Source organism: Thunnus thynnus, chromosome 5, assembly GCF_963924715.1.
Source record: "Thunnus thynnus chromosome 5, fThuThy2.1, whole genome shotgun sequence".
Lineage (NCBI taxonomy): Eukaryota > Metazoa > Chordata > Actinopteri > Scombriformes > Scombridae > Thunnus > Thunnus thynnus.
In genome coordinates this window covers 22,682,732-22,708,078 of record NC_089521.1, presented here as the reverse complement: position 1 = coordinate 22,708,078, position 25,347 = coordinate 22,682,732, and the positions used below count along the sequence as shown (strand labels likewise).

The window sequence follows — 25,347 nt, the reverse complement described above, 5'->3', positions numbered from 1 at the left end:
TGATATTTTCTCTTAACACAAGCCAAAGATGCTGAGCCACGGCTTCCTTACTGCGCATGTGCAAGAGTCGTTTACTGATGGAAAAAAAAGGTCACGAACTCTGACCCTCCTACTAACTGCAGCAAACAGTTAAAATATTAATTTATTGGAGTCAATTCATTACTTGACTTAACATCTTCTTGACAGGTAAGACATATTTACTGAAGTGGACGCATGGGAGCTTGGTGTAGGAGAGAGGACTGAGCAGTAAAGGCAGGAAGAGAGGGAGTGTTCAGTCTACAGCCGGGAAGCTGCCTTTAGCTACCAGCTAGCACACAGCTAACCTAGCTCGTTAGCACTGTCGTCCGGAGCTCAGCGTTTAAACATCACATCTGGCAAGTAACGTTATATAATGATGTCAGTATCACTGGTAGTTTACTAGCTACATACTTACGTGTAGTTATTAGTAGGGATTCGGCCGCCGCTATATTCTTAACCCGCATGCTACTTAGCTACCAAGCTTAGCCGCGCCAGCTAACCATGATAACGTTAGCTGGTGTTAGCTGCTATGCTAGCGGTGGCTAAATAAATCTCCATAAAATAAGAAACTACAACATCGATCCAAGTGTGAATGTAACAGTGGCATGATGTAGTGTTAGATTATCAGCTGTCTTGCTAAATTGTCGATCTAATCGGAGCTCCAGTTGAAGAAAAAATACAATTTTAGCCCATCTGTCAAACACCGAAGTCCCGCCGTTGACTCCGCGTTTCTGCATCATTGGGCCTTGAACCCTATAGCATGCTTTAACCCTTCAATGTTGACCTTTCACCCACAGGAAAAGAAATACCTTTATCTTCCGTATCGATTTTAAATAGCTGGCTGTCAAGAGCTTGTCTGTGTTGCAGCTGTAACCACGCTGCTCATTTGTTGTCATTTTACGGTGATATAAAGCTGTATTTTATAACAAGGCCATCAATAGTGCAGTTTCGAGCTAGCGCCGGCTAGCTCAGGCCACAAGCAAACATTAGTTAATGACACGCAATGTAATACATCAAATGCTTTATTTTCCCGGCGATTCAGTACAAGATAATATCAAGATAATTTCGACTAAGATGGCTATTAATATTGTTTAGTAACATTGGTAGAGGTTTCGCCGGAATTATCATCTACCTAAAGGGAGGGTAAAGAGAAAGGATGAGTTGTAACGTAGCGTGTTTTTAAGTCTTATTTGCTTAGTTGTGGTACAGTATATTTGATTGAAAATAATCACTGTTGTACACACTTGTACACATTAGTATATCTAAACTAAATACTTAACACATTGACTGTTTGCACATATGCTTTTAATAGTTTCTCCTGTCCAGACACCATCAAAAACATGCTGTTGCCACTTTCTTTTGATTACAAGGAACAAGTGGAATGAGCACTGTAGTTTATTTGAGTGGATCCTACATCCCTTGCTCCTGTAAATATTCACTTGTGCAACTAATGTGTTTTAATCTGCAGCTGAAAAAAGTTTGAGGAAATGAAAAAAAATTGAACTATACTTGTGTATTTAAAGATATATATGTCTTTACTAGGAACTTATGGCGTTGGGATGAAAAGTATTGTGATATGGACTTTTATTGGATTTGATGTTCTCACTGACTGACCCCATATGTGGTTTAATACAATGTAAAGTAAAACATGCTTTCTTGACAGGTGTACATGCCTCATGGGGTACTGACGTGAAAAGCAGTGTAAGTAGATGTGTGCAGTATCGGTATGGATGGGCAGACTCAAAGGATTCAACTTGTGTCGGCAGACAGCAACATGGCTTTGGGACACAGAATCCAGGTAATATGACAACCCCCAAACAGTATTTATGATTTGTTAGTGTATAAGTAATTACCCATGCACAATTTGCAGATAATTGTTGCAAGATAAAAAATAGTTGACAGCATAACCCAGTGTTGTCTCTTATTTGTACAACGTCTCATTAGGAAAAGTATCCCTATGGCACGTGCTGTTTTTGTATTTTTTTAGCCATGCTATCGGCATGGCTTTAGCGATGGCAGTTTTTGTTTGCTAGTGAAATATCTCTGCAACTGTAAGTTAGATTGGCATGAAATGTGGTGCAGACATTCATGATGCCCAGACAATGAATCCTGGTGACTTTGGTGATTCCCTGGCTTTTTCTCCAGTGACACCATGGGGTCCATATTTATGGTTTTGAGTAAAATGTCTAGTAGACTCTTTGCCTTGTTATTATTTAATTTGCTTAATTTGTCTACTACTCTGTCTGCATTTACAGTCTGCACTCCCTTATATTTTGATCTTTTATTTCCTATAGATTGTGACTGATCAGCAGACTGGCCAGAAGATCCAGATCGTCACAGCACTTGAGCCATCTTCTCCTGGAAAGCAGCAGTTTATTCTAGCAAATGCTGACTATTCTACTGGTGGGAAGGTGATTCTTGCCAAGCAAGAAGTCTCACCCAACAAGGTCATCCTCGCTACTCCAGACGGTTCTGGGGTTAACCAGCTGTTGTTTGCCTCCCCTGAACTGGCTGGGCAGCAGATTCAGGTATTGCCTGAGGATGTCAATGACTTTTTCCAGCCAGTTTTGATAAACAAGTAACCGAAAGGTCTTGTGACTGAAGCATGGACATGTTTAGTCAATCTTGACTTGTTCCAATGTTTGCCACCTGTTGAATGGTTCTATTGTCTCTGGTTATTTGTCAGTTTGTAACTGAAGGCTCAGACCCGTCTATTGTCAAGCCGGTTGTGGAGTACTGCGTTGTCTGTGGGGATAAGGCTTCAGGTTGGTATTCAGTTTAATTTGCTTTAACTTTATTATTTTTCAGTGACACTCATAAGCAAGCATTCTCCAACATGACCCTGTTTCAATTTCTCTCTCAGGGCGTCATTACGGAGCTGTCAGCTGTGAGGGCTGTAAGGGCTTCTTCAAACGCAGCATTAGGAAGAACCTGGTGTACACATGCAGGGGCTCAGGAGAGTGTGCCATCAACAAGCTTCACCGAAACCGCTGCCAGTACTGTCGACTGCAGCGCTGCATAGCTCTCGGCATGAAACAGGACTGTAAGAGATTAAAATAAACAGGATTGTAAAAGATTGAAATACACAGTATAAACAGTTGTGAATATGCTATTTAGAACCTGCATTGATAAGGTCTGAACACTTTGCTTTGTCTTTTAGCTGTGCAGTGTGAGAGGAAGCCTGTTGAAGTGACCACCAGAGAGAAATCTGTCAACTGTGCAGCCTCCACTGAAAAGATCTACATCCGCAAGAACCTGTGTAGCCCTCTGGCTGCTACACCCACTTTTGTATCTGACAAGGAAACTGCCAGGTACAGCCACTGAACAAAACCTAATAAAATAATGAGTTTATAGATACACCTGTACAGTCTAATGCAACCTTAATTCAGATCCTATTTGTGTGAACTTAATAATTGTTCACCTCTCTGACACAACGTCAACATATGAACATTACTGTATAAGGTGGAGAAAGATGGGATTTTTTTGCAGAATTGGTTTGAACTGAATTAGATTTGACACTTATAACTAATTAACTGGTAAAAATCTGACTAATGACTTTTATTACCTCACATTAAACATGACGCTCAATTGTTCTGTACACTACACATCTGTACATCTAGTGATCTTTATCATATTGCATGGTTCCATATTAGATAATACAATATGATATGTGAGATGTTAAATCTCTAACTACAGGTCTACAAGTTTGCTTGAGTCAAGCATGTTGCTCAACATCCAACAACCCTTCTCCAAGCTGGAAAACACCATCTTGATCCCAACATCTCCTGATAAGGTAACACTGATTACTGACTGTTACATTACAGAACATTTAACAAAAATCTGATATGTAATTTTAACTTTGAATATAAAAGAAACTGAGATAATTGGGATTTACATCAGACATCATACATCAGATTAATAACTCATAATTAACAAAGCAATAATTGCTTGTTAATGAATAATGCAAGTGTCCTAAGATCTGTTTTCTGTGGATAAGCACTAATTTTTGTTAAATGGGTCAGGGCAGCACAAATAAATTCAAGCATTGTGTTTCTGAAGCATGCTTGTAAATTGTCCCCTTTTCAGGAGGATGACCCATCTCAAGGTGACCTTGGTACGCTGGCAAATGTAGTGACGTCCCTCGCTCACCTCAACAAGGCCAGGGAGGCAAGTGACAGCGGCAATGATCTGATGGGAGTTGAAACGCTTAGCAACGGTGACGGCTCGATGACAGACATCCACGGAGATGAGCAAACCCCAAGTGATATCACTCGGTGAGGGAGATGTCATGAGGAATCATGAAGTTTTTGAAACTGACCAGTAGCTGCTTGTGAATAAGATGATAAATGTACTGGAGATCTGCAGGAGCACCAGGAAAGAACCCAGGGGCTGTTTTTCCTGTTTGTCACAAAGCTTTAATAGAATTTCCTGTAGGGCCATGTGGTTTCTGACTATGCACTTAGGGGCTTAATCAAATTGGCCTTGGTCAATCAAAAGTACCATCTTGGACTATGTCAGGGGTGCACTGCAGTGCTTTGAGTTGTATCTATATTTCTATGTGAGCTACACCATATTAAATGTAAATGTGTATATTCATTAATATAAGCATTATGTGTTCATTTTTTGCGTATTGTTAGAGCGTTTGACACTCTGGCCAAAGTCCTGCACTCTGGTGACGGCTCAGCAGGAGAGTCCTTGGAGGCCACAATGCAGCTGATGTCAGGGGACCAGTCGGGTCCCGTGGTGGAGTTGGAGGGACCTCTACTCTCTGACAGCCATATTCCCTTCAAGGTAAATGAACAGCTGCTGACCTTGACCCTCAGGATGAAATCCAACCGAGACCAAAAATCCCTGCTCATGTTTTACTGAATTACACATATTTCCAATTGACACTGTGGTCATGTTTTCTCCATGTCCTACAGCTTATGATGCCTTTGCCTGTGCCAGAGTACCTCAATGTCAACTACATCTGTGAGTCAGCTTCCCGGTTACTTTTTCTCTCTATGCACTGGGCACGCTCCATACCTGCCTTTCAAGCCTTAGGGTAAGCCTTTCTGATAAGATTTTTCATTGATTCATAAATACACTTTTTCCCATATTGCAGCATTGGACCGTGTCATACACGTCAATTAGAAAATGTCAGCTCTCTGCAGTAAATAAAACTAACTTCATTTTATTTTGCAGTGGTCAAGACAATGACATTAACTTGATGAAAGCCTGCTGGAATGAGCTGTTTGCCTTGGGTCTGGCACAGTGTTCCAACGTCATGAATGTTGGTACCATCTTAAGTGCCATTATCAACCATCTGCAGACCAGCTTACAGGAAGGTAGGAGGGCTCTTCTGTTGGCTGCCTGCAAGGTTTAACACTTGAATTCAACAAGCGAAGCCCAAACAAGGTTTTTCAGTGTCATGCTTCTCCACTAAGCAGTTAAACAATTCAGCCATGCAGACCTGGAGTATATTCTAATAAGTCAAGATTTGTAACTTGTCTTTCTAATTTATGTGGCACAATTTTTCTTGAATTTTCTAAAAACTATGTTGTTGTCTGGCCCCTTATGTCCATGTCTTCTCTAAACTTGTTGTTTTTGTGTCCTACAGACAAGTTATCCCCAGAACGAGTAAAACTCGTAATGGAGCACATCTGGAGGATGCAGGAGTTCTGCAACAGCATGACCAAACTGTCCCCGGACGCTTATGAATATGCCTTCCTCAAAGCCATCGTTCTCTTTAGCCCTGGTATGTGAGCAATAGTTGGAGAATTACAAAATAAAAATGATATTTTCAAGTTTTTCTCTTCCTGTTAGGACAGAACCCTTATTGTTTTTGAAATCCTGCGCAAAAGCATAGACTCATGTCTGTCTGTCTGCATGTTGTTTTTGCATCAGATCACCCCGGCATTGATAATACCCCACAAATAGAGCGGTTCCAGGAGAAGGCGTACATGGAGCTGCAGGACTATGTAACTAGGACCTACCCAGAAGACTCCTATCGGTTAGTAGGCTTTACTAGAGTATTTTAAGATATACATATAAAGACATATAAATATGATAATTTTATGTCTCCTTTCCCTCTCATTGCTCTCAGGTTATCCAAGCTGTTGCTGCGTCTTCCTGCCCTCAGGCTGATAAGTGCAGCTGTCACTGAGGAGCTGTTCTTCGCTGGGCTCATTGGCAACGTGCAGATTGACAGCATCATACCGTACATCCTCAAAATGGAGTCGACTGATTATAACAGCCAGGCGGTCTCTGGAGTCTGACACACCGTGCCATTTGTAATAAAAAACATTGGACTGTGAACACTCAACAGCCAATCAGAGCACTCCTTAGACTGGTCACTGAGGGGTCATAACATACTGTATTTATGACACAGCATCCTATGTGAATTCTCTTTTCACTATGACTTTGCTCCTTCTCCTGACTCCTCAGTAACCAGTCAGCAGAGTGTGGCTCACAAAGACAGCGAGTAAAATCAACTCCAGTGGCAAGTGAGCCTGCCAATATCTGCCCATTCAGGAATTAACCCTTGAAACCTGCATAGTAGATTGTGCTTTTTATTGTACATAGTATTTTATGCTTCATCGCCTCCAAGCCTTTCCCTTTTTCTGCAGATCTTGTACTTGAAGGAATCAGGATGGTTTCTTTTTCACTGCTTTCCTACACATGGTCATGCTTTTTTTATTTTCTAAAAATTATGAGGAAAAAAAAACTTGTCATAATGTGAATTGATTTGTGAAATGCTGTTATTGCTAAAGGTTATAACCTTTATTTTGTATTTGTTTGCCAATCCAAAGGATAGGGCCAGCATCACTTGTCTGAAGTAACTGTGTATATAGATTTGTATATAGAATGCACCAAGAAGGCTATAATGGGCAGCACTTGCTTGGTAATGAACTGATCCCATCTTTTGGACAAAGATGGAAAATGGAAAATGGTTAAGCCATTTGAAAATAAAAACTTCTTTCAATCATGTTTCCCTATTATTTACAGATTTTCATTTTGAATGACAATAACATTAAGAATTGGAAATATTCACATCACCAGATTTTTCACTATGCAAATATATAGTCTAGTTTTTCAGGCTCTGCGTCCTACAATTTTGTTCTTGTTCCAGTGTTGTGGACAGCAGCTGTTGACTACAAAATAAGCAACCTAAAATATAATGTCAGACCTCAGCAATCTACATTGTAATAAGCTTTCTGTGTGGATGAAGGGATGGGTGTGTATTTTATGTTGCTGTTTTTGAAGTAGGTGTTAAAAGGCACTCTTCATCAAAAAATAATGGAAGTTTTTATGCCTCCGCACCTGTGACAACCATGGCTGGAGGCGTTATGTTTTTGGGTTGTTTGTCCATCCCATCTGTGTGAATGCAATATCTTAATGATGCTTTGAGGGAATTTCTTCAAATTTGGCACAAAGGATGAACTGATTAGAATTTGGTAATCAGAGGTCAAGGTCTCTGTGATTTCATGTCCATCCCATTCTTGTTAACGAGATATCTCAGGAATGCCTGGATGGGATTTCATTATATCTGGCATAAACGTCCACTTGGACTGAAGGATGAACTGATTAGAATTTGGTGGTCAAAAGTCACTGTGACCTCACAAAATATGTTTTTGGCCGTTACTCAAGAATTCATACACCAATTATGACAGTTTTACACAAATGTCTAATTGGATAAAATGATCAAATGATGACATTTTATATCCAAAAGCTCAAAGGTCACTGTGACCTCATAATGTTCTGCAAAACACTTTTCTGGCTGTTATTCAACGCCATAACTCAGAAACAGACGGGGAGATTGTGACCATATTTCACATTTGGTCAAATACTGAATTGGTGAAACTTATCTTGGGTGCCCACCTTAAAACTGTGGTGATTGTTTAGATCTTCTGTGCTGCCGGGTTGAAGATATGTGTGAAGCATCCAAGTTTTATAATTTGTAGCGTCTTTGCAGCAACATCCATATCTGAAGCATTGTCAACTGTCATGGCTACGAGTTTGTGATCAATCAAAATCAGCTTTATTGGACAAATGTGAACACATACAAGGAAAATACACTTAAATACTTTTCATTAAATTCCTTCAAAGTATTCACAACAAATATGATTCTGGACAGACATGGATGTAAACTGCAACTTGACTGGTTGGCGGAGGCACACAACTGTGAGGTGATAAGTATCAGACATTCAGACAGAGACATCAATAGTGTATTCATAGTAGTAAAAAGGATGAACAGTCTTTAGTTGAGAAACGCACCAAGTGAATCACCAAGTGAACCTTTGTTAGTCTAGAGACTCCATGAATACTCTTTTGATTTTGTCAGTGAGTCAGTCAACATGTTGTTTCTTGCCTCACCAAATACAATTCGACTGTGATTATGTTTACTTGTCCACTTCGTACCTGCTCCAAGAGGCAGGTTTACTGACTTATCTGAATAAATTTACAGCGTAAAACCTGGAACAGCTTTATTAAGTAAACGTATCAATCATGCTTCTTGGAACTTGCACCTGCTTCAATAAACAGCAGATTGTTTACATGCTCCTGTTGAATTAATAATGCAAAATCTGTATCCTAACCCAGTGCCTTATTGTTGTGTTTCGTGTCAAGTGACTTGAAGGTGGAAGATGTTGCAGGGCGTTGTGTGAGGGACTAGACTTTCAGTGTGTGTTATTAGCCAATCAATTTTTCATTAGGTCTCTGCAGAAATGGGTGAACAGAGGACAGTGCCTGTAAGCTTTCTTTTGCTGTAGTTACGCAGTGAATGTCCAGCTAATTAAAGGCACTGATATGAGCATTAAAACTTGATGAGCAGATGAACGATATTGTCTGCTGCTACTTTTAGACTTCCATTGTCCAGTATGTCCAGTAACTTCTTCTTTATGTGACTCACCACAGCCCTATCATATCACTGCATCACTTGACTCACCCTCTTTGAAACAAAGAGCTTAACGCATGTCAGTATATGGTGCATTCACTGTGTCTTATGTCCAAACAAAAGGCCTTTCTTATCACATATCTGTGTACAAACTGCCAAAACAACTTGCAATTGCAAATACTGACTGTCTGTAACTGTAAAGGTTAAGCAATTTGTGATGCAACATGGCTCTTTGTGTTTACGACTGGGTGGATTAGCTCATTCCAAGCTGAATGAATGTGAATGGACTGTTCCCGTGGCCTCTTGGGGCTTTGGGTTTGACTGCTTGAGGGGAATGGGTGGAGGTGTTGCAAAACAAGGTGACAGAGCTGGTTTTAGGAGAAAAGCTAAAATCTCTTACATTGAAGAGCTTTAATAATTCTGAAGATATCATAAAAACAACATCACCATTTTGTTATTAGTCTTATTAGAGAAGGTTATCAAACAAGCAATAAAGTGAGGAAATTAAAATTAAAATGGATTTATTCAGTCTACAAATAATCACACAAACAATTAAGCAATGGAAAAACAAACATGGCATTCCATATATTTTGTGTTTGTGTTACACATTTTCATCACCATATAACTGCAATACATTGATTTTTACATGAGTTTGTTTTTTAAACAGGCAAATTCCTCTCAAGTCATATTTATTTTATCTTATTTTAAACACCTTTTGGATCATTCAGGTATTTATTTACTTATTTCTGATTTTATTCGTGATTTGTATAGTTTAAAATATACTGAGTACCTGTTTTCAGTCTATTTTTAGAGCCTGTATAGCCTTTAATAAACAGTGGATTAGTTGTTTCTTGTTAAGTAGTTCTGTTTAACTCTTTCTTTTAAAATATAAAAATTGGATTTGTCTTTGTTTTATATAGAGGGCTGTAGCTATCATTGACACTGAGTTTAAGCTGAGTTTACATTCTACAGTTGCACTAAAATTACACATGAAGGTTGTTTCTTATATATTTTAAAAACATAAATCCTTGAATTGGACTATTTGTAGGTTAAATTTTTTTTAAAAAAAAAAGGAAATATAATTAAGGGATTATAATTATAACCTGGCAGTTTGGAGAAGCCTTTGAAACTGCACTACAGAAAATATAACAAGATAATTAATAACTGTTAATAATTTAATAAAATTAGAGAAAAACGTTATTATTTATTTATTGATAATCAGACAGGCTTCTTCAAGTAGGAAGTCAAATTTTCAGTGGTCGCAATGGCTGAATTTGGTGACTTCATGACTACATGACTACAGTATCAGTTTCTAAAATCCTGGCACAGTTACACCACTGATACATGTATGTATACACAAATAATATGCTACGGAGGATGATTAGGACCACATGTGAAAAATGTATTTGAGTTCTGAGATTAAAGTCAGAATTCAGACCATATTCTCAGAACTCAAATACATTTTTCACATGTGGTCCTAATCATCTTTCAGTGAGTATAAAGTATATTAAGCCTAATTTAAGACATCCTTTTTTCTTTGACTGGTTCCCAGAATAATTTATCATCTACTCATCACTCCCAAAAATTCCAGATATTCCTTAAAGGATCAGTGTGCAGAATTTAGTGGCATCTAGCGATGAGGTTGCGGATTGCAGACAACTCAATGTATCTCCCCTCCCCTTGCAACATGTAGAACCTACAGTGGCTGTGAAACTCACGAAAAACACAAAAGGCCCTCTTTAGAGCCAGTGTTTGTTTTGTCCGTTCTGGGCTACTGTACAAACATGTCGGCCTCCGTGGAAGAGGACCCGCTCCCTATGTAGGTACAAAGGGCTCATTCTAAGGCAACAAAAACACAACAATTCTTAATTCCAGGTGATTATACGCTAATTAAAACATACTTAAGAATATTATATTCCATTTCTGCCAAGTCTGTTCCACTAGATGCCACGAAATCTTACACACAGGCCCTTTAAATTTGAATATAAGACACTAAAAACTGAGTAAAGGGTAGACAGCATTGTGAGCAGAGGATTATTTTGATGATTTTTAGTAGCTGTCTTTTATCATAGACCTGCACAGCTGCTGATAGGGCAGTTTTATCTGCCACCGACGGACACATATGTGCTGAAAGAGTTAACCCCTCCTCCCTCAGCCTCCCTGCAGAGAGAAATAGGCGGAGTTTGGGTTCACACATAGTTTTTGTAAGAAGAGGGCAGCGAGTGTGTGTGTGTCATAATGTGTGTGTGTCAGGGAGAAAGAGAGAGAGACAGAGAGAGAGAGAGAGAGAGAGAGGGAGCCAGACATGGATACGAGACCAGGCTTGAGTTGTAAACTGCCCCTGAATTGAAGAAGTGCAGCTTCAAATTGACCACAAACACGGGATTATTATGCCCAGCGCCAACGTGTCCGTGCGAAGTTTATCTGAAGTGGAGAAATACCTCAGCAGCCGGATGGTGAGTGGGTCATGTGAGTGTGTTTTGCGGTATTGTGTCATAAAACGGCAGGTCCCGTACTGTACCAGCGTTACATTGTTGTCTGTTGATCTCCACGTCATGTGAAACCAGCAGCAGCTGCGCCGCCTGAAAGCTGCATATTTCTCCTGACAAAGAGCTTCAGTAAGCCTGTGAAACATTTGGGCAAACAACATCGAAACTGTGCGTTTCTGAAAGGAGATGTAGTACTGGTACACAGGTGTCTATAAGTATGTCTATAAACTCAGTACTGTACTGAGTGCCGCAGGCAAAATCCTAGTCTGGACAGTTTTTTTGGGACATATTTCACGATATCCAAGCGGAACAGTTATATGGGATGAATATTATGTTATATTTTGAAACAGAAAGAAAGCTTGGGAAGGTTGAAATACAGTGTTTGAAAGCTTGAAATCTATATAAAAAAGGTTTTGCAAGATTGTAAGCTAAGTTTTCAAGGCTTGGATAATGTTTTGATAGGCTGAAAAAATTCAAATGTCTGCAAACATCATTTTGTATTTGAGTTTTCCTTCTTCACAAATGAAGCATTTTTTTTAAAAAAATTTTGCACTGGTGCACATATAATGGGGAAAAAAGTTTTGAAACATTGAAACTTGGGTTTAAAAGGGTAAATCTTTATTTTGAAACTTTATTGCAGACTGTTATTTCAGAGCTGAGTTTACAACACCCACTTTTCACAGTTCTGCCCGCACAGTTGCAAGCTTGTGAATCACGTGATTTCTGGCAGTGTTGTCTTGCAGCTCTGGTCTGAAATAGTGGTTTGATACCATTGATGTATGAAGAAAACTGGGTACAGCGTTGGAGGCCGGGCTCTGTTCATTCCTTTGAAAGTTGCTCAGTAGCCCATGAAGCCAAAAAAAGCCACTTCCTGCTGTAAAGAAATTTTCCGGATTTCTGCATACTGCGTATTTTAGATGAGCCCAGTGCACTAAAAGAACATGCTCAGTAGAGAGTCCCGCTGGCTGAGCTGGCTAACTTCCAGTTTAGCCCACCAGCTAACTTGAATGGGGATAAAACAAGTAAATTGTGTGGCTCTTCTAGACTTTCCACATGTTATCGGTTTGAATGGATCAAATTCTGAAAGTGAAACAAGTCATTTTGCAGGGGTCGTAACACTCAAAAAAATATATCCACCATTTTACAGCTGCTCCTTTTCCCACGCTTATGTGCAGGAAAAATGCTTTTCGGACCAGTGTGCTTCCCATGATGGATCTGAAAGTTGTAATTACATGGTTTGGCCACTAGGTCAAATTAGCTTCAAAGCCCGGCGCCATCCTGGTGGCTTGATGGATACCTGACCTGAGCCCGATGGACAGGTCCTGACAGGTCGGGCCAGATTTGGACAAGAATTTGGAAATGATGTTTGGGTTTGGGTCAGGTTTGGTCACATCGGTTGGGCTAGCCTACTTGACACGGTGCTAAATTCATTTTAGTGAGAATATGGCGTAAAAATGGGCTACTTCTTGTTCACTGCTGGGGTTTGTTACAGTATTTATGTGACAACACATGAATGCAACACATAGGCTGTAACCATGGTAACAACAATTGCGTGACAGGGTAACACAAACTCAGTGCTTCAGTTTAAATTAACTGTGTCGGGCTTGGGTAGGGTTCAGACATAAATAATAGAACACCTGTCAGGTTCGGGTCGGGTTCGGACAGAAATATGTGGCTCGAGCTGCACTCCAGTCCTGTTCGTGTATCCTGTGCGCATCAGTCATTGGCGGAGCAGTCTGTCAATCCCACTTAACCCGGTAAACACAACATGTGATTGGACGGCACTTCAGCAGAGAGCAAACAATAGGTTAAGAGCAAATGTTTCAAGCTATTTCAAGCTTTCAAAGTTTTTTTTTTTCAGTTTTGAAATATGACATGATATTCATCCAACACAATTGCCCTTCTGTGCAGCGTTAAATTGAAACACACCATTATCTTCATGATTATCTAAAAGTTGTTTCATGTTGTTTCAGCTCTAATCGAAATTAGATGAGCATGCATTTTTGTCTCTTGTTGGGCCAACTCACACTTATTTGGTGTCACTGTTATACAGATATAGACCAGTGACCAAGACAAATAAAAAGCCTGTAATAGAGTCACGTAATAAATACTAAGACTTCTGAATTGAATCTGGTGATATTGATGAGTATTGATTCAACTGTAAGGTGTTTTTCATGCTGTAGTTTGTTGTGGTGTTGTTTTGGATTTGCAGGTATTCCTAATATTTTTCCTCCTCCAACCACTTTACTTTCAATATGGTGCAGCCCAATACAACAACAGTACAAAGTACAGATTGATAATGAGTCACAGAGGTGAGGTCATGTAAAAACAACTAAAGTCTAAACAGAAACTGAAAATCTTAAGTAAGCTATTTACATCCGAGCTGTTTTGTTGCTTTCCATCTTACAGGTGTTTCTGTTTTTCTGGTCACTCAATGACTCAATACCTGACCCAGTTTTCCAAGACTAAATTTAAACGCTTACTTGACTCCACCTTATCTGAGATGTAGTGGAGGTTACACACTTAACCAAACACGGACTGAGAAGGATATACAGTATCATAGCATGCAGTGTTACATTTACTGTACATAAATAAAAAATAATTGTTATTGTTGTTATTTTCTGGGCAAAAAAGCCAAAACATTTCCTGGTACCAGCTTTTCCAGGGTTGGCATTTGCAGGATTTCTTATAATTTCTGTCATATACGATAGTTTACTGAATATCTTTGGGTTTTGGACTGTTTGTTGGACAAAACAAGACATTTGAAGATGTCCCCTTGGGCTTTTAACAATTTTGGGCATTTTATTGACCAAGCGACTAATCAATCAAGCGAATAATTGGCACAATAATCAATAATACTTCGCAATTGCAGCCCTACATAATATATTGAACATAATATTCAAATGCATTGCACATATCCCTTTCAGAATAATGTACCACACAATCGAGTAATAAATAATGTAAATGTAAATAAATGAGTAATTATGTAGTCAAGTCAAGTTGGTCAGTTCGAATTATAAAGCCCAGAAGGACAAATTGGCCTCAAAGGGCTGTAACACCCTTTATCCTTTCAATTCAAAAAAACTAAAAAAAGCTTTAGCTCATTGCAGTTGTAGTCATTGCCCGAACAGATGGTACTAACAATTTCGGGGAAAACCATTCAACTGTCTAATGTTAATGAATGAGATGTTCAGAAATCCCCGCATGTTTGTGACAGATCAGCCCGAGTATGCATTTAAAGCCAGGTGCTTTCACACAGTGACACTGAGGAGAGGAATGCGCTCTCTCGAGTGTGAGTCTTGTGCAACCAGAAAGTCAGTTGAGTATCATGCAGCAGCAAGTTTCTCTTGTATATTTATGAGTCTTCAGACCTACCAGTCAGTCAACTTTAGAAACGATTACAGCGAGGAAAACCTCTTTCAGTGTTCATATGGGGCACCTGACTGTTGTTTTAAGACAAATTTGAAAAATTGTGAACCTATCCTGTAACATTTATATTCACCCACTAATGGCGTCATGCATCTTTAAGGGAACTTCTGCCCTGTGAACAACAATACTAACACTTATAAATTTATGAAATGAAACTTCAATCAAACTTCCCTCTAGAGCAGAGCTTTGATTTGAGGCAGCTTCTCAAGTAAGCAATTAGTCGGTTGTGGTATAACCACCAACGTAATATAGTGGAACAACATATCTCACTATTTTGCTGGTTTATTATCACGGGGCGGCACGATTACGCATTTCCTCCTTTTGTTTTCTGCAAATGGCATTCCAATTTTGTTCCTCAAAAAGTCCTTGTGCAGCAAATGTAGTGGGTTAGAGGCCATAGATGATGCAACACTTCAGTTTGAGTGGCTAGTTTCCGCAACCCTTACTGGATGGTGGCTCTGTAGAGATCTGCGTGTTTGTCCTTACATGAACCCTTACAAAACAAGGCAAACATGTTCGCTGTCACATCAGTATAATTAGCAGCCTTTTAATTATGTTATGTTATGAATCATTAAATGGCAATTTTCTCGTTCTCTCTCTTTTTTGGGGTCTATTATGTTTTTCATGGTTAATGAGCTGCTTGACTCTTTACCTACCCTGCTACATCACCGCCTCTATTCACTCCCTCGCTTTGAATCAGTATGTTGAATATAGCAGCATATTTATCTTAATTGAATCCCATTCAATACTCTCTCAGTCCACGGGGGCAAGAAAACGCTGGGAGTGTTAATGGGCTATTGATTTAGTCTTGGACCAGCTTGTCTATGAGATAATAGCGATTACGTCTTAAGCAATTCATTCCACTGACCTCCCGGGGATTAGTCATTCAGGAAACTTAAGACTTCAAACTCTTTTGCTAGTTTTTCTTTCTGCTTTATGCTGATGAGCTGTACTGTTTGGCCTCTATAGAAAGGCTTTGCAATCAAACTGTGGCCAGCTGTGGGATGCAGTTGAGAAAAGGAGGAGGAGATGTTGGGTCAGCTTTCTGACCACAATCAAAGATGTGCTCCCTGTCGCTCTCTCTCTTTCTCTCTCTCTCTCTCTCTCTGATTTTCTTCCCGTTTCCCTGTGTGAGCCCTGAGCGGGAGAGTGTCTGTATCCATGAGGATCAGTTGGAGGGAATACCAATAAGCACTGCAGGCTTCTTCCCCTCTGTGGTTCTGTTCTCTGCTGAAGGGACGGTTTTGTTCCATCTCAATGAGTGTGCCAGCAATGTTGCCCTGTGTGTGTTTATTTGGGGGTGCACAGAGGCAAAAACACGCCCCACCCCCCACAACAGACACACACACACATAGCCTCATCGTTTTGATCCGATTTCTTCAGATCACTGCAGACACCTGTGCTTGTATTTGCATATGTCTCTGCCCCTGTTTTCGACCTGACCCTACATCATGAACTGATGTTAATCAGCAGATTACAGCTGCATTTGTGTGCACTTACAAACATTACCTCCTCGCAACGGGGACAGTGCCTTCCTGTTTGCGTAAGTAAATGTCTTTGGTTTTTGTAATGTCCCCCTAATAGGGTGGGACAGTGAGTTTTTGTGCTTCCTGCTAATCTGAACCAATATTTATTCCACTAATACTGCTCAGTATTTAGTTCACACCCTGTGCACACACACAATTTTAAATAATTTGTGTGGTTTTTTTTTTCACCTCACTCCAGTTCAGGACATTCATGCTGAATTGCTGCTTTGCCTGTTTTCTTTTGGTGCTGCAGTGGGCATATAAGCGAAGGGTCTTTTTTTGCATGGAAAAAGTGAATCACTAACTAACATCATTGATCCAAGAATGAGCACACTGCAGTGCAAGATGAGCAGCATCTGCAGTTTCTGTCGGCTCCCCTAACTTTGCCTCTAAAATGTAGCTACAATTTTGGACGGATTTCTCAAACATAACAAACACAGAGCTCTCCCTTGTTGGGTTAAGATTGAGGCTAATGCCGTTGGATCTTGATATTATGCTGTCTCGGCAGGGTCAGATCATATTAAATGGGTCACGGTGTTGGACAGACGCTGTGTGCTATGTAGGGCGGCGTGGGAGACAGGGGGCTCTTACAGCGATGAGGTGTGAGGGAGGCACTCTTGGGCCACAAAGGCGTCCTGTAGATCCTGTCAGTGGAGATGACAATGTGTGCCGAACTGTGTTTGGGAGCATCCTCCCTTTGTTCTTTTCTTATCCTCTTATCTGTTTCAGTTTCACTAGCACGCTCAGTTTTGTCTCCGACTTTCTGTCTGTCTCCCTTCTTCTGCTCTACTGACACACTAACATCAATGAGTGAGTCAAACAACAGTGGGCGTATGACTGCGTGATATCCTGGCTTGTTAATTTCCAAGATAACAGTTTGAGTAGTTAAATGTGAGAAGACTCTCAAGAGGGTTTTCTCACATTGATAGACCAGATTTTTATTTTATGGTTAGACAGATATGGGCCACACACAGCCAGACTTTTAAATCCCAAAGTATTACAGCGAGTGAACACAGTTAGCAGTGCTCAAGGACACCCAGACAGGTCACCTGGCTGTTGATGGAAACACCATCTCATCAAACTCTCGCCTGGTCTGGCTTTTCAGTTAGAAACAGTCCACCTAACCGTCAGACTTTCCTGCTGCCATCTGCTGTGTTGTAGCCGCCTTTTTAGTTACTTGATTTTCACTCCCTTTGACATCTCCAGTATCCCCAAAGACCTTCAATCCTTGCCCTGTTTCACCCCACCTACCTCAACAACCCCTGGAGAGTGCCCACTTAAGTGTTTGGGAGAAATGGAGTGAAAAGTAGGGCAGCTCCTTAGCAGATTTTCATCATCATGAGGCTAATTCATTTAGTGGAGCCACTCATCCAGAGAGACCCTCAGATTGTTCCAGCAGTTAATCAGCGTGGGTAGAAATCTTGAGTAGCAGCAGCGGTGGAAACAGGCTTATTAAAATTGAAATGGTCCAATTTTTTGGAGAATTTCTTATCAGGGAATAGCCAGATTTCATACTTGTTTTTGGGGTTCTATAGAGTGTGTAAGACATCTGTGTCGTGTTATAGTGTTATTTGAGCTGCTCTCATGAATCAGGGCCCATCCTTCCAAAAGACGTCTTGTTTTCAGACGAGGAAGTTTACGCCTTTTTCCAGCTGTGTAATACAATTCTTGGCTGGACATCTACTACTCCAGGTGCATCAGTGTGAATATGGAAGTTACATCGATACTCTTTCAAACATCCCCCACTCCTGTGAAGGTCTTGTTTTTGCTGCAGGCCTCAACAGAGATGGATCAATAGAAGCAAAATCAGTATTTGATCTATTTTACGCTCATCTGTATCTGTGATATCACAGCACCTTGAAGCAATAAACTTAAACACCACTGTGCTCCATGTTTGACCTCTAATGCTTCAGAGGAGAATACTGAGCATTTCAAAGTTGAGGCCGGTGGTGGGAGAGTGCCTGAGGAGCTAGCTTAGTTCCAGTACTTCAGAAATAGCATGCAGTCTTGCTGAACAGGCAGCTCTTTGTGCTTGTTGTTTGAAAACTAAAAAGACTGAGTAATATGAGCAACCTACACTCCAGCCTGCCCTATGCTTCCTCTTGAACAATGAGGATATTAGTCTCTTTTGTATGACAAACAGGTTTGACAAAGGAGCAGCTTATGTCTGATCTCGATTGTCTTGACAAAAGATATTGCCGACACTCTGGAAGGAGCAGGGTTGCGATTGGGCGCAGGGCTCCTCAGCTTATACGTCAGGCCAGTGAATCCATATGCAGCAGCTTGGCCGTTAGAGCGCAGTCCTGGACAGAGCAGAGGTAGGACATGACAAAGTGCGCTTTTTTCTCTGCAGAGAAAGAGTCCTTGTTCAAGAAGGACAGATGCCAGAGAGGGGGAGAGAGTGGGATGAGGACAGAGGCTGAAATACCCCAGGCATGCTTGTAGAAAGAAGCGTGGAGTTATCTGGTTACATGCAACACATAACTAAGCATATATTATGTATGTAAAGCATAATTATAGTCACATGGGGATTAGACGCCACAGTTTTTCTTCACAGTACGGAGCAGTTTCTGTGGTGCACATTATGGTGAAACCAGGTTGTAGTCACACTGTAAATGGAGATGTCAGAGATTATACGCCAAGTTCTTGCTCACCGTGTCACCCTCAAAAACAAGTTTTGCTGGTTGATTGAGTGTAAGGTTATAGTATTGACAGCAAGTAAATGGGAAGGTTTATGTGTAATGGATTACTTAAACTCAATTGAACTGAGAGAGCAATATTCCTGATGAATGTGTGCCTTTTTTGTTTCAGTCAGAGCATCTGCTAAGTTGCTTAGTGTGTGTTTTGTCTGGCCACATTTAATCACCTATTGGTAAACCCTCTCTCGTGTTCCACCTGACAGTCATGTGTCACAGAGTGTCATTGTGTGGTGAGCTCTAGATGTATTAGTCAGTTTTAAAGGTACTTAGCTTGCAATATGTAACCACTCTCTGGTGTTGTGGCAATGCTAAGCAGCCACTGAGCGCTTAAGTCTTCTTGAGTTAGTCATGATCAGTTTATTTTGCTTGAAACTAGCAGTGTTACGTTTGTTAAGGATTAGTGCAGCTTTGTACAGCCCTCAGTGCTTGTTGTACAACACTTTGTATTAGGCTTTATCAGCTTACACCTCCTGTCATTATACGGGTGTGCTGTGATCAACTTGCAAGATTCCGTGGCTTGTTGGGTCACTGTTAGATACAGCGCCCTATCACATGAAGTGACACTTTGATTCTAAAAATGCTGATCGAAAATTAATTAAATCATGTCTTAGGTGCTTTTCTCAGTTTCCTCTTCAGGTTTCGAGTCAATTATACATATTCAGTTTCGCTTCCTCAAATCTTCAGCAGAGAAGAAGTTCTGTGCTCGACAGTGAGCTATTGACACATCAGACAAAAACTGACCGTAATGTTGAGCTTTTATGAGGAAAATGGTAATTTACTGTAAAACAGGGGACAGTGTCTGGCAAAGGGATTTCCTGAGCCTTGTGGCCTTGTGTGACATCATCACTGACCTACATTAGATGTGCACGCTCCATTTATTTCACACACATTAATAGCTGTTATCTGAATTTTGTCATCTGTGTGCTATACTGTAGATAAACAGGATTATATTCTGGCTGATAAAACCTAACAGATGTGCCAAATGAGAGCATTGCACACACACCCAGATGGTCTCACAGTGTCAATAACAGAAAAGCAGAATAGAGCAGAGGCTGGAACTCATTACAAGGAGATACAGTATATGAAGAGCAAATTAGGCATAAATAAAAATGAAAGCAAATATATATTTTTTCACAATCTGCATATTAGGTCATCACCTAACATTTTACTCAGCAGCCGCTTTTTAGATACATGAGGAAGCACTGATACCAGTAGACACAACTATGGTCCAAGGGGGGCTTAACAACACCAGTGGATCAAGTTAAAAAAAAAAAAAAAAACTCAATTTTAACCCAATTATCAAAACTAATGGTTTGAAAATGAAAGCAAACTGTTTGTTGTAAATGTCCATGGTACTGCAGAGTTACTTACTTTGCCCAAATGTCTGTAGTTGTGCAAATATGCAGTTTTGCAGTGCAATTGTTGATTGGAATGGAGAGTTAAGGGTTCTCACTTTCATTTTACCTTCAATGAAGTGGTTTAGATTGGCCATCCTGTTTTTCTATAAAGAAACTAGTGAATAAAATACTGTATTAGCCTTGAGAAATGATATTCAAAACAAGAAAATTAGGCCCAGTGTGAAAAAGGATCAAAATTCCCTTTTAAGCTCATATTTGTAATGCATGGATTTGGCATTGTAGGTGATTTTTTTTCTTTTCTGGATGACCAGTTCTGCTGATCAGACAAATAAAAGATAATCCTTGCAAAAGCTCCATATTGAATGGTCTATCTGATCTGTGTTTATCTTCCTTGTAGGACCGGAGTACCGAGGGCATTGGTGTGTCGATGCGCCGGGGTTCTTCAGAGAACAATCTGGATCTGGACCTGAGTGATGGAGGTCCTGGTCCTACTCCGGGCTTCGAGGTCCAGCGTAGCCGTTCTTGCTTGGACAACCTCCAGCAGAAGATACTGAAAGTCACAGAGCAGCTGAAGATTGAGCAAACTGCGCGGGACGAGAATGTAGCAGAGTACCTGAAGCTGGTGAACAGTGCGGACAAGCAGCAGGTGGGGCGCATCAAGCAGGTGTTTGAGAAGAAGAACCAGAAGTCAGCTCAAAACATCGCCCAAATGCAGAAGAAGTTGGAGCAGTATCATCGTAAGATGAAAGACAGTGAAATCCATCACAGCCCATCCCCTCACTCGTCCCATAGCAAACACAGCACCATACCCAGGGAGTCGCCCAGAGAGCTGCTGAGGGATATGACGGGCAGTGGCCGACATCCAACCATGGACAAGATCAAGACTATTGGACCAGGTGTTTCCCTCTCCCCTCCTTTCTTCTTCAGCAAGCCCAGAGAGTTCGCCAACCTCATCAGGAACAAGTTCGGCAGTGCTGACAACATCGCCCACCTCAAGACCACTCTGGACCCTTCCTCTCCTCTGCCGACTGACAGTGCAGGAAAGGGGCTGAGTAGCAGTACCTCCATGGTGGGCAAACCCAAGTATCCAAGTGATGATGAGTGCTCCTCAGGGAGTGCTTCAATTTCAGCAGACAGTAATGGGAACCCAGTGGGGGGTGGAGTGTCAGCAGGGCAGGTGCAGACTCAGGGCCAGGGCCAAGGTAAGCAGGCAGGGGGAGACGGCCAGAGCAGACTGGCTTTGAGCCTGGAGGAGGTGAGAGAGATCAAAGATGCCCAGAGCCAGCTGGAGGAGGATATGGAGGAGATGAAGGCTCAGTTCAAGAGAGACTATGGCATCATCAGCCAATCACTGCAGGAGGAGCGATACAGGTCTGTTTACAGTCTGGTTTAGAAAACATAATTTTGCTTTGTCCTCACACAATAAAGCACTGATTTCTAACATTAATATGGATTACTATTCATCTAAAATATTAAGACAACCACATTACTTACAGAGAATTAAGAGGAAAATGGTAGATGGCATGTAATTCATCACATTAGTTTCTGCCGCAGCACTTCGTCATGAACAGTACTTTCAAATCCGCCTATAAATAACAATGGCTAACTAATATTTCTGCATCGCCGGCCAGGTATGAACGTTTGGAAGACCAACTGAACGACCTGACGGAGCTTCACCAAAATGAGATGACTAATCTGAAGCAGGAACTGGCCAGCATCGAGGAGAGAGTAGCCTACCAGGCTCAAGAAAGGGCCAGGGACATACAGGTATATAGTGAATATATTATGTAGTGATGCGAGGGTTGAGTTGTACACTTTGGTTTGGCCTTGTGGTTTACATGTTGCGTCATTTGGTTGGGGTCATAAAAATGGTGGCATAACAGCATTTGGTTAAGATAGATGTGAGTAAATTTAAATGCATTATTTTAGATTTTAAAACATTTTAAGTTATTGGAAGCTAACTTTTTGTTTGACTTGCTTTAAAAGGCCAATTGATGAGAGCATTCACATACAGACACATTAATCATCTACCTGTAGAATCACACTGACTAGGAAATAAAGGCCTCTAAATGAAAGTCTGTTCTCGTTTGACATTTATAACCATACAAATTCTTCTCTGTCCTCACATTTCTCAACTGATACATAATTAATCTTTCGGGCGAGTGTGGGTAATTGAGGATTAAAAAGTCAGCAAGTTGACCTTTAGGCACTTGGGAATCATTAAGACCCAGAAAATCTCTCCTCATCTTTTCCAGGAAGCCCTTGAGTCGTGTCAGACGCGAGTGTCCAAGCTGGAACTCCAACAGCAGCAACAGCAGCAGACGGTCCAGCTCGAGACCCACGACGCTCGAGTCTTGCTGGGGAAGAGCATCAACATAATGTTGGCCATCATCACCGTCATCCTGGTGTGCGTCTCTACCGCTGCCAAGTTTGCTGCTCCACTGATGAGGAGCCGGTACCATGTGGTGGCTACCTTCTTGGGAGTTTGCTTTTTGACCATATTCTGGAAGAACTGGGACCGTTTACAATATGCCATAGACAGAGTGCTGGTGCCTGCCTGAGGGTACAGAGCAGTACACACTGAAAACAACATTAACATGGACGCTGGCAGTTGTCAGGATAGGACTGTCCCAGAGGATTGGTTGTACAATCGTCTGAAGACACGATTACCATGCATTTACAGAGGTCAATGTTTTTTTTTTAGAGTCAGACTGAAATGAAATTTTTTGATGATTTTTTTTTTCTCTTGTCTTGAACTTGAATGTGTGTAGCTAACAATTTCATTTAACCTTAAAAATAATATTTACATAACAGTATCTTTTTGTTACTTTGTCCCCAATGATTGCTATGAAATCATCACACGACATGAATAGTTAATGTACCCTTCTTAACGAGAAAGAGGAAGGGTGAAAAGAAGTGCATTTTCACTGTCGACAACATGGGACTCAGCCTTTTCCACAGCTTTCGGGAAAATAATCCGTTGATGAAGTAAAATTTGGCGTTTCCTCATTTTGCTTCAGCCTGACTTTAACATCTCTCAAACTGTTGCGAGCATGCATACGCAAACAAAACCTCAAACTTGGTATCTTGTTGGCCACAGCTATGAAGTGCTAATGTCAGCCTTTAAGGAATAGTTTGACATTTTGGGAAATACACCTATTTGCTTAATTGCTAACAGTTAGATGAAAATATCAATTCAGCTCTTACGTCTTTATGGTAAATATGAAGCCTACTGCCAGCAGCCAGTTAGCATATCTTATCATGAAGACTGGGAAGAGCCTGACTCTGTCCAAACCTCTGAAGTTCATTAATTAACATGTTTTTTCTTGCTTGTTTATTCTGTAGAAAAACCAAAGTGTATTAACTCCCTTGTAAATCCACAACCTGTCTTTTTTTTTTTTTTAGAGCTTTAGAGGTGCTTGTGGGCAAATTTTGTTTACCTTTTAACAGAACCAAGCTAGCTGTTTCTTCCTGTTCCCATTCTATATGCTAAGCTAAGCTAACAGGCTGCTGGCAGAAGCTTCATCTTATATCATATTATATCAATCTTCTCATGTAATTCTCAGCAAGAAAGCAAATAAGTGTATTTCCAAAAAAACTCTTGTTCCAAACTCTTCCTTTTTAAATGAAGAATCTACAGACTAGAGCACAGAGGCATCCTGTTTTTTTATGTTTAGTTTCTTTATTCCTTATGCCTTGTCTGCCCTGTGTGGTCAGTCATCTCTTAAAGTTGCTTTGTTTACTGTTCCTGATGTTTAAAGTGCAATATATTTGATTTCTAAGAGCACTGTTTTTAAAATGATTCTTTTAGGAGTGAGCGTTTTGTGTCAGTGTTTTTGGAGGAGTGACAGGGTGTTGGTGCTGGGGGGCGGGTAAGGAAGTGTCATTAATGTTGGCATGAGAGATCCATAACCACTGAAGCCACTGCTGGGCTCTGATAAGACCAGCTGTCTCCTCTCTCAAGGGCCAAAAATCAATCCGACTGCATTACCGTGCTGGTAGTGTGGTAATATCAACACGAGCCACTCTCCAGAGCAGGCACACATGCGCACACGCCGAAAAAACACAAAAACAGAGTCAGTAACTTGGCTCTAGTCATGTCTTACGGGGTTTTCCCAGTTTGATGTTTGCGTTTTACTAATAATGTGATTGAGAGGCGATGGTTTATACTGTGATACAAGGCCTTTTTCTGAGGAAAAATGCAATTCCTTTTATTTTTTATTTTTAGGAAGCAACAAACAGCCTTCAGTACTCCTATGAAGACAGGAGCACATGACAGGCTCTAAATGATGAACTACGAGCCTATTTTTTGGACTGACTAATGTGTTATTTTATGTTTGTCTTGCGAACAATGCCCGTGAGCATATCATGTGAAGATATGGACCACTTTTAATGTTTGTCTGCCATAATAACATGTTTGTGTTGATGTTTGTTGTCGTCTGTCTGTTGTTCTACTGACTATCATATTTTTTTTGTCCCTGGTTTGACATATTTGAGGAAGTTTTACCTTCAGAACTACAAATCTGGTTTACATTCTCTTTTCACCTCTGATGCACTATGTGATCAATCAGTTATACTTTCATGCATTATGTGCCTTTGTCTGACAATTTCTGTTAAATTAAACAAATCTTTTTAATCAACTTGTGACTCATGCTTGGACTTGGAGGGAATTGAGTAGATGGGAGATTTGTTAACTCACTGAAAGTTCTTGTTTTAAAAAAAATAACCTACTTACATTCACGGATGTACCAGCACACTCTTCATTAAAAAAAACTTTAAGGCATTATTCTCTCCATTTCCCTTTGGGCCCTCTGCACCATAAATAGATCCATAGACATACATGATAATAATAATAATGATGATGATAATAATAATAACAATAATAATAAGAATGCTTCTAATAAATTACACTCTTGAATACAGCATTTTTCTCATCACTCCCTCACCACCACT

General features: G+C 40.5%; 2 protein-coding genes across 3 annotated transcripts; both read left to right on the top strand.

The window, feature by feature from the left end:
- Positions 1-70: 70 nt before the first annotated feature.
- Positions 71-6,982, top strand: nr2c1 (nuclear receptor subfamily 2, group C, member 1). Of its 2 annotated transcripts, none has more exons than XM_067590175.1 (14): positions 71-186; positions 1,682-1,816; positions 2,313-2,546; positions 2,705-2,783; positions 2,882-3,061; positions 3,179-3,329; positions 3,715-3,811; positions 4,105-4,292; positions 4,656-4,809; positions 4,941-5,062; positions 5,203-5,345; positions 5,618-5,755; positions 5,905-6,010; positions 6,104-6,982. In XM_067590175.1, exons 2-14 carry the CDS (start codon positions 1,745-1,747, stop codon positions 6,273-6,275), a joined length of 1,836 nt encoding a protein of 611 aa, XP_067446276.1. In that variant the 5' UTR covers positions 71-186; positions 1,682-1,744; the 3' UTR covers positions 6,276-6,982. The 2 variants fall into 2 exon arrangements, with proteins under 2 accessions (XP_067446276.1, XP_067446277.1); XM_067590176.1 differs by having other exon boundaries at positions 71-374.
- Positions 6,983-11,082: 4,100 nt separating this feature from the next.
- Positions 11,083-25,034, top strand: LOC137183258 (transmembrane and coiled-coil domain protein 3-like). Its single transcript, XM_067590174.1, has 4 exons — positions 11,083-11,349; positions 20,792-21,765; positions 22,026-22,161; positions 22,650-25,034. Exons 1-4 carry the CDS (start codon positions 11,284-11,286, stop codon positions 22,953-22,955), a joined length of 1,482 nt encoding a protein of 493 aa, XP_067446275.1. The 5' UTR covers positions 11,083-11,283; the 3' UTR covers positions 22,956-25,034.
- Positions 25,035-25,347: the final 313 nt, after the last annotated feature.

Bases quoted from the DNA above. Each gene is read 5' to 3' on its own strand.
- nr2c1 (XM_067590175.1), top strand. From the start codon at position 1,745: ATGGATGGGCAGACTCAAAGGATTCAACTTGTGTCGGCAGACAGCAAC. The intron at 2,547-2,704 runs GTATTGCCTGAG...GTTATTTGTCAG, and splicing joins TGGCTGGGCAGCAGATTCAG to TTTGTAACTGAAGGCTCAGA. The intron at 4,810-4,940 runs GTAAATGAACAG...CATGTCCTACAG, and splicing joins ACAGCCATATTCCCTTCAAG to CTTATGATGCCTTTGCCTGT.
- LOC137183258 (XM_067590174.1), top strand. From the start codon at position 11,284: ATGCCCAGCGCCAACGTGTCCGTGCGAAGTTTATCTGAAGTGGAGAAA. The intron at 11,350-20,791 runs GTGAGTGGGTCA...TCTTCCTTGTAG, and splicing joins AATACCTCAGCAGCCGGATG to GACCGGAGTACCGAGGGCAT. The intron at 22,162-22,649 runs GTATATAGTGAA...CATCTTTTCCAG, and splicing joins AAAGGGCCAGGGACATACAG to GAAGCCCTTGAGTCGTGTCA.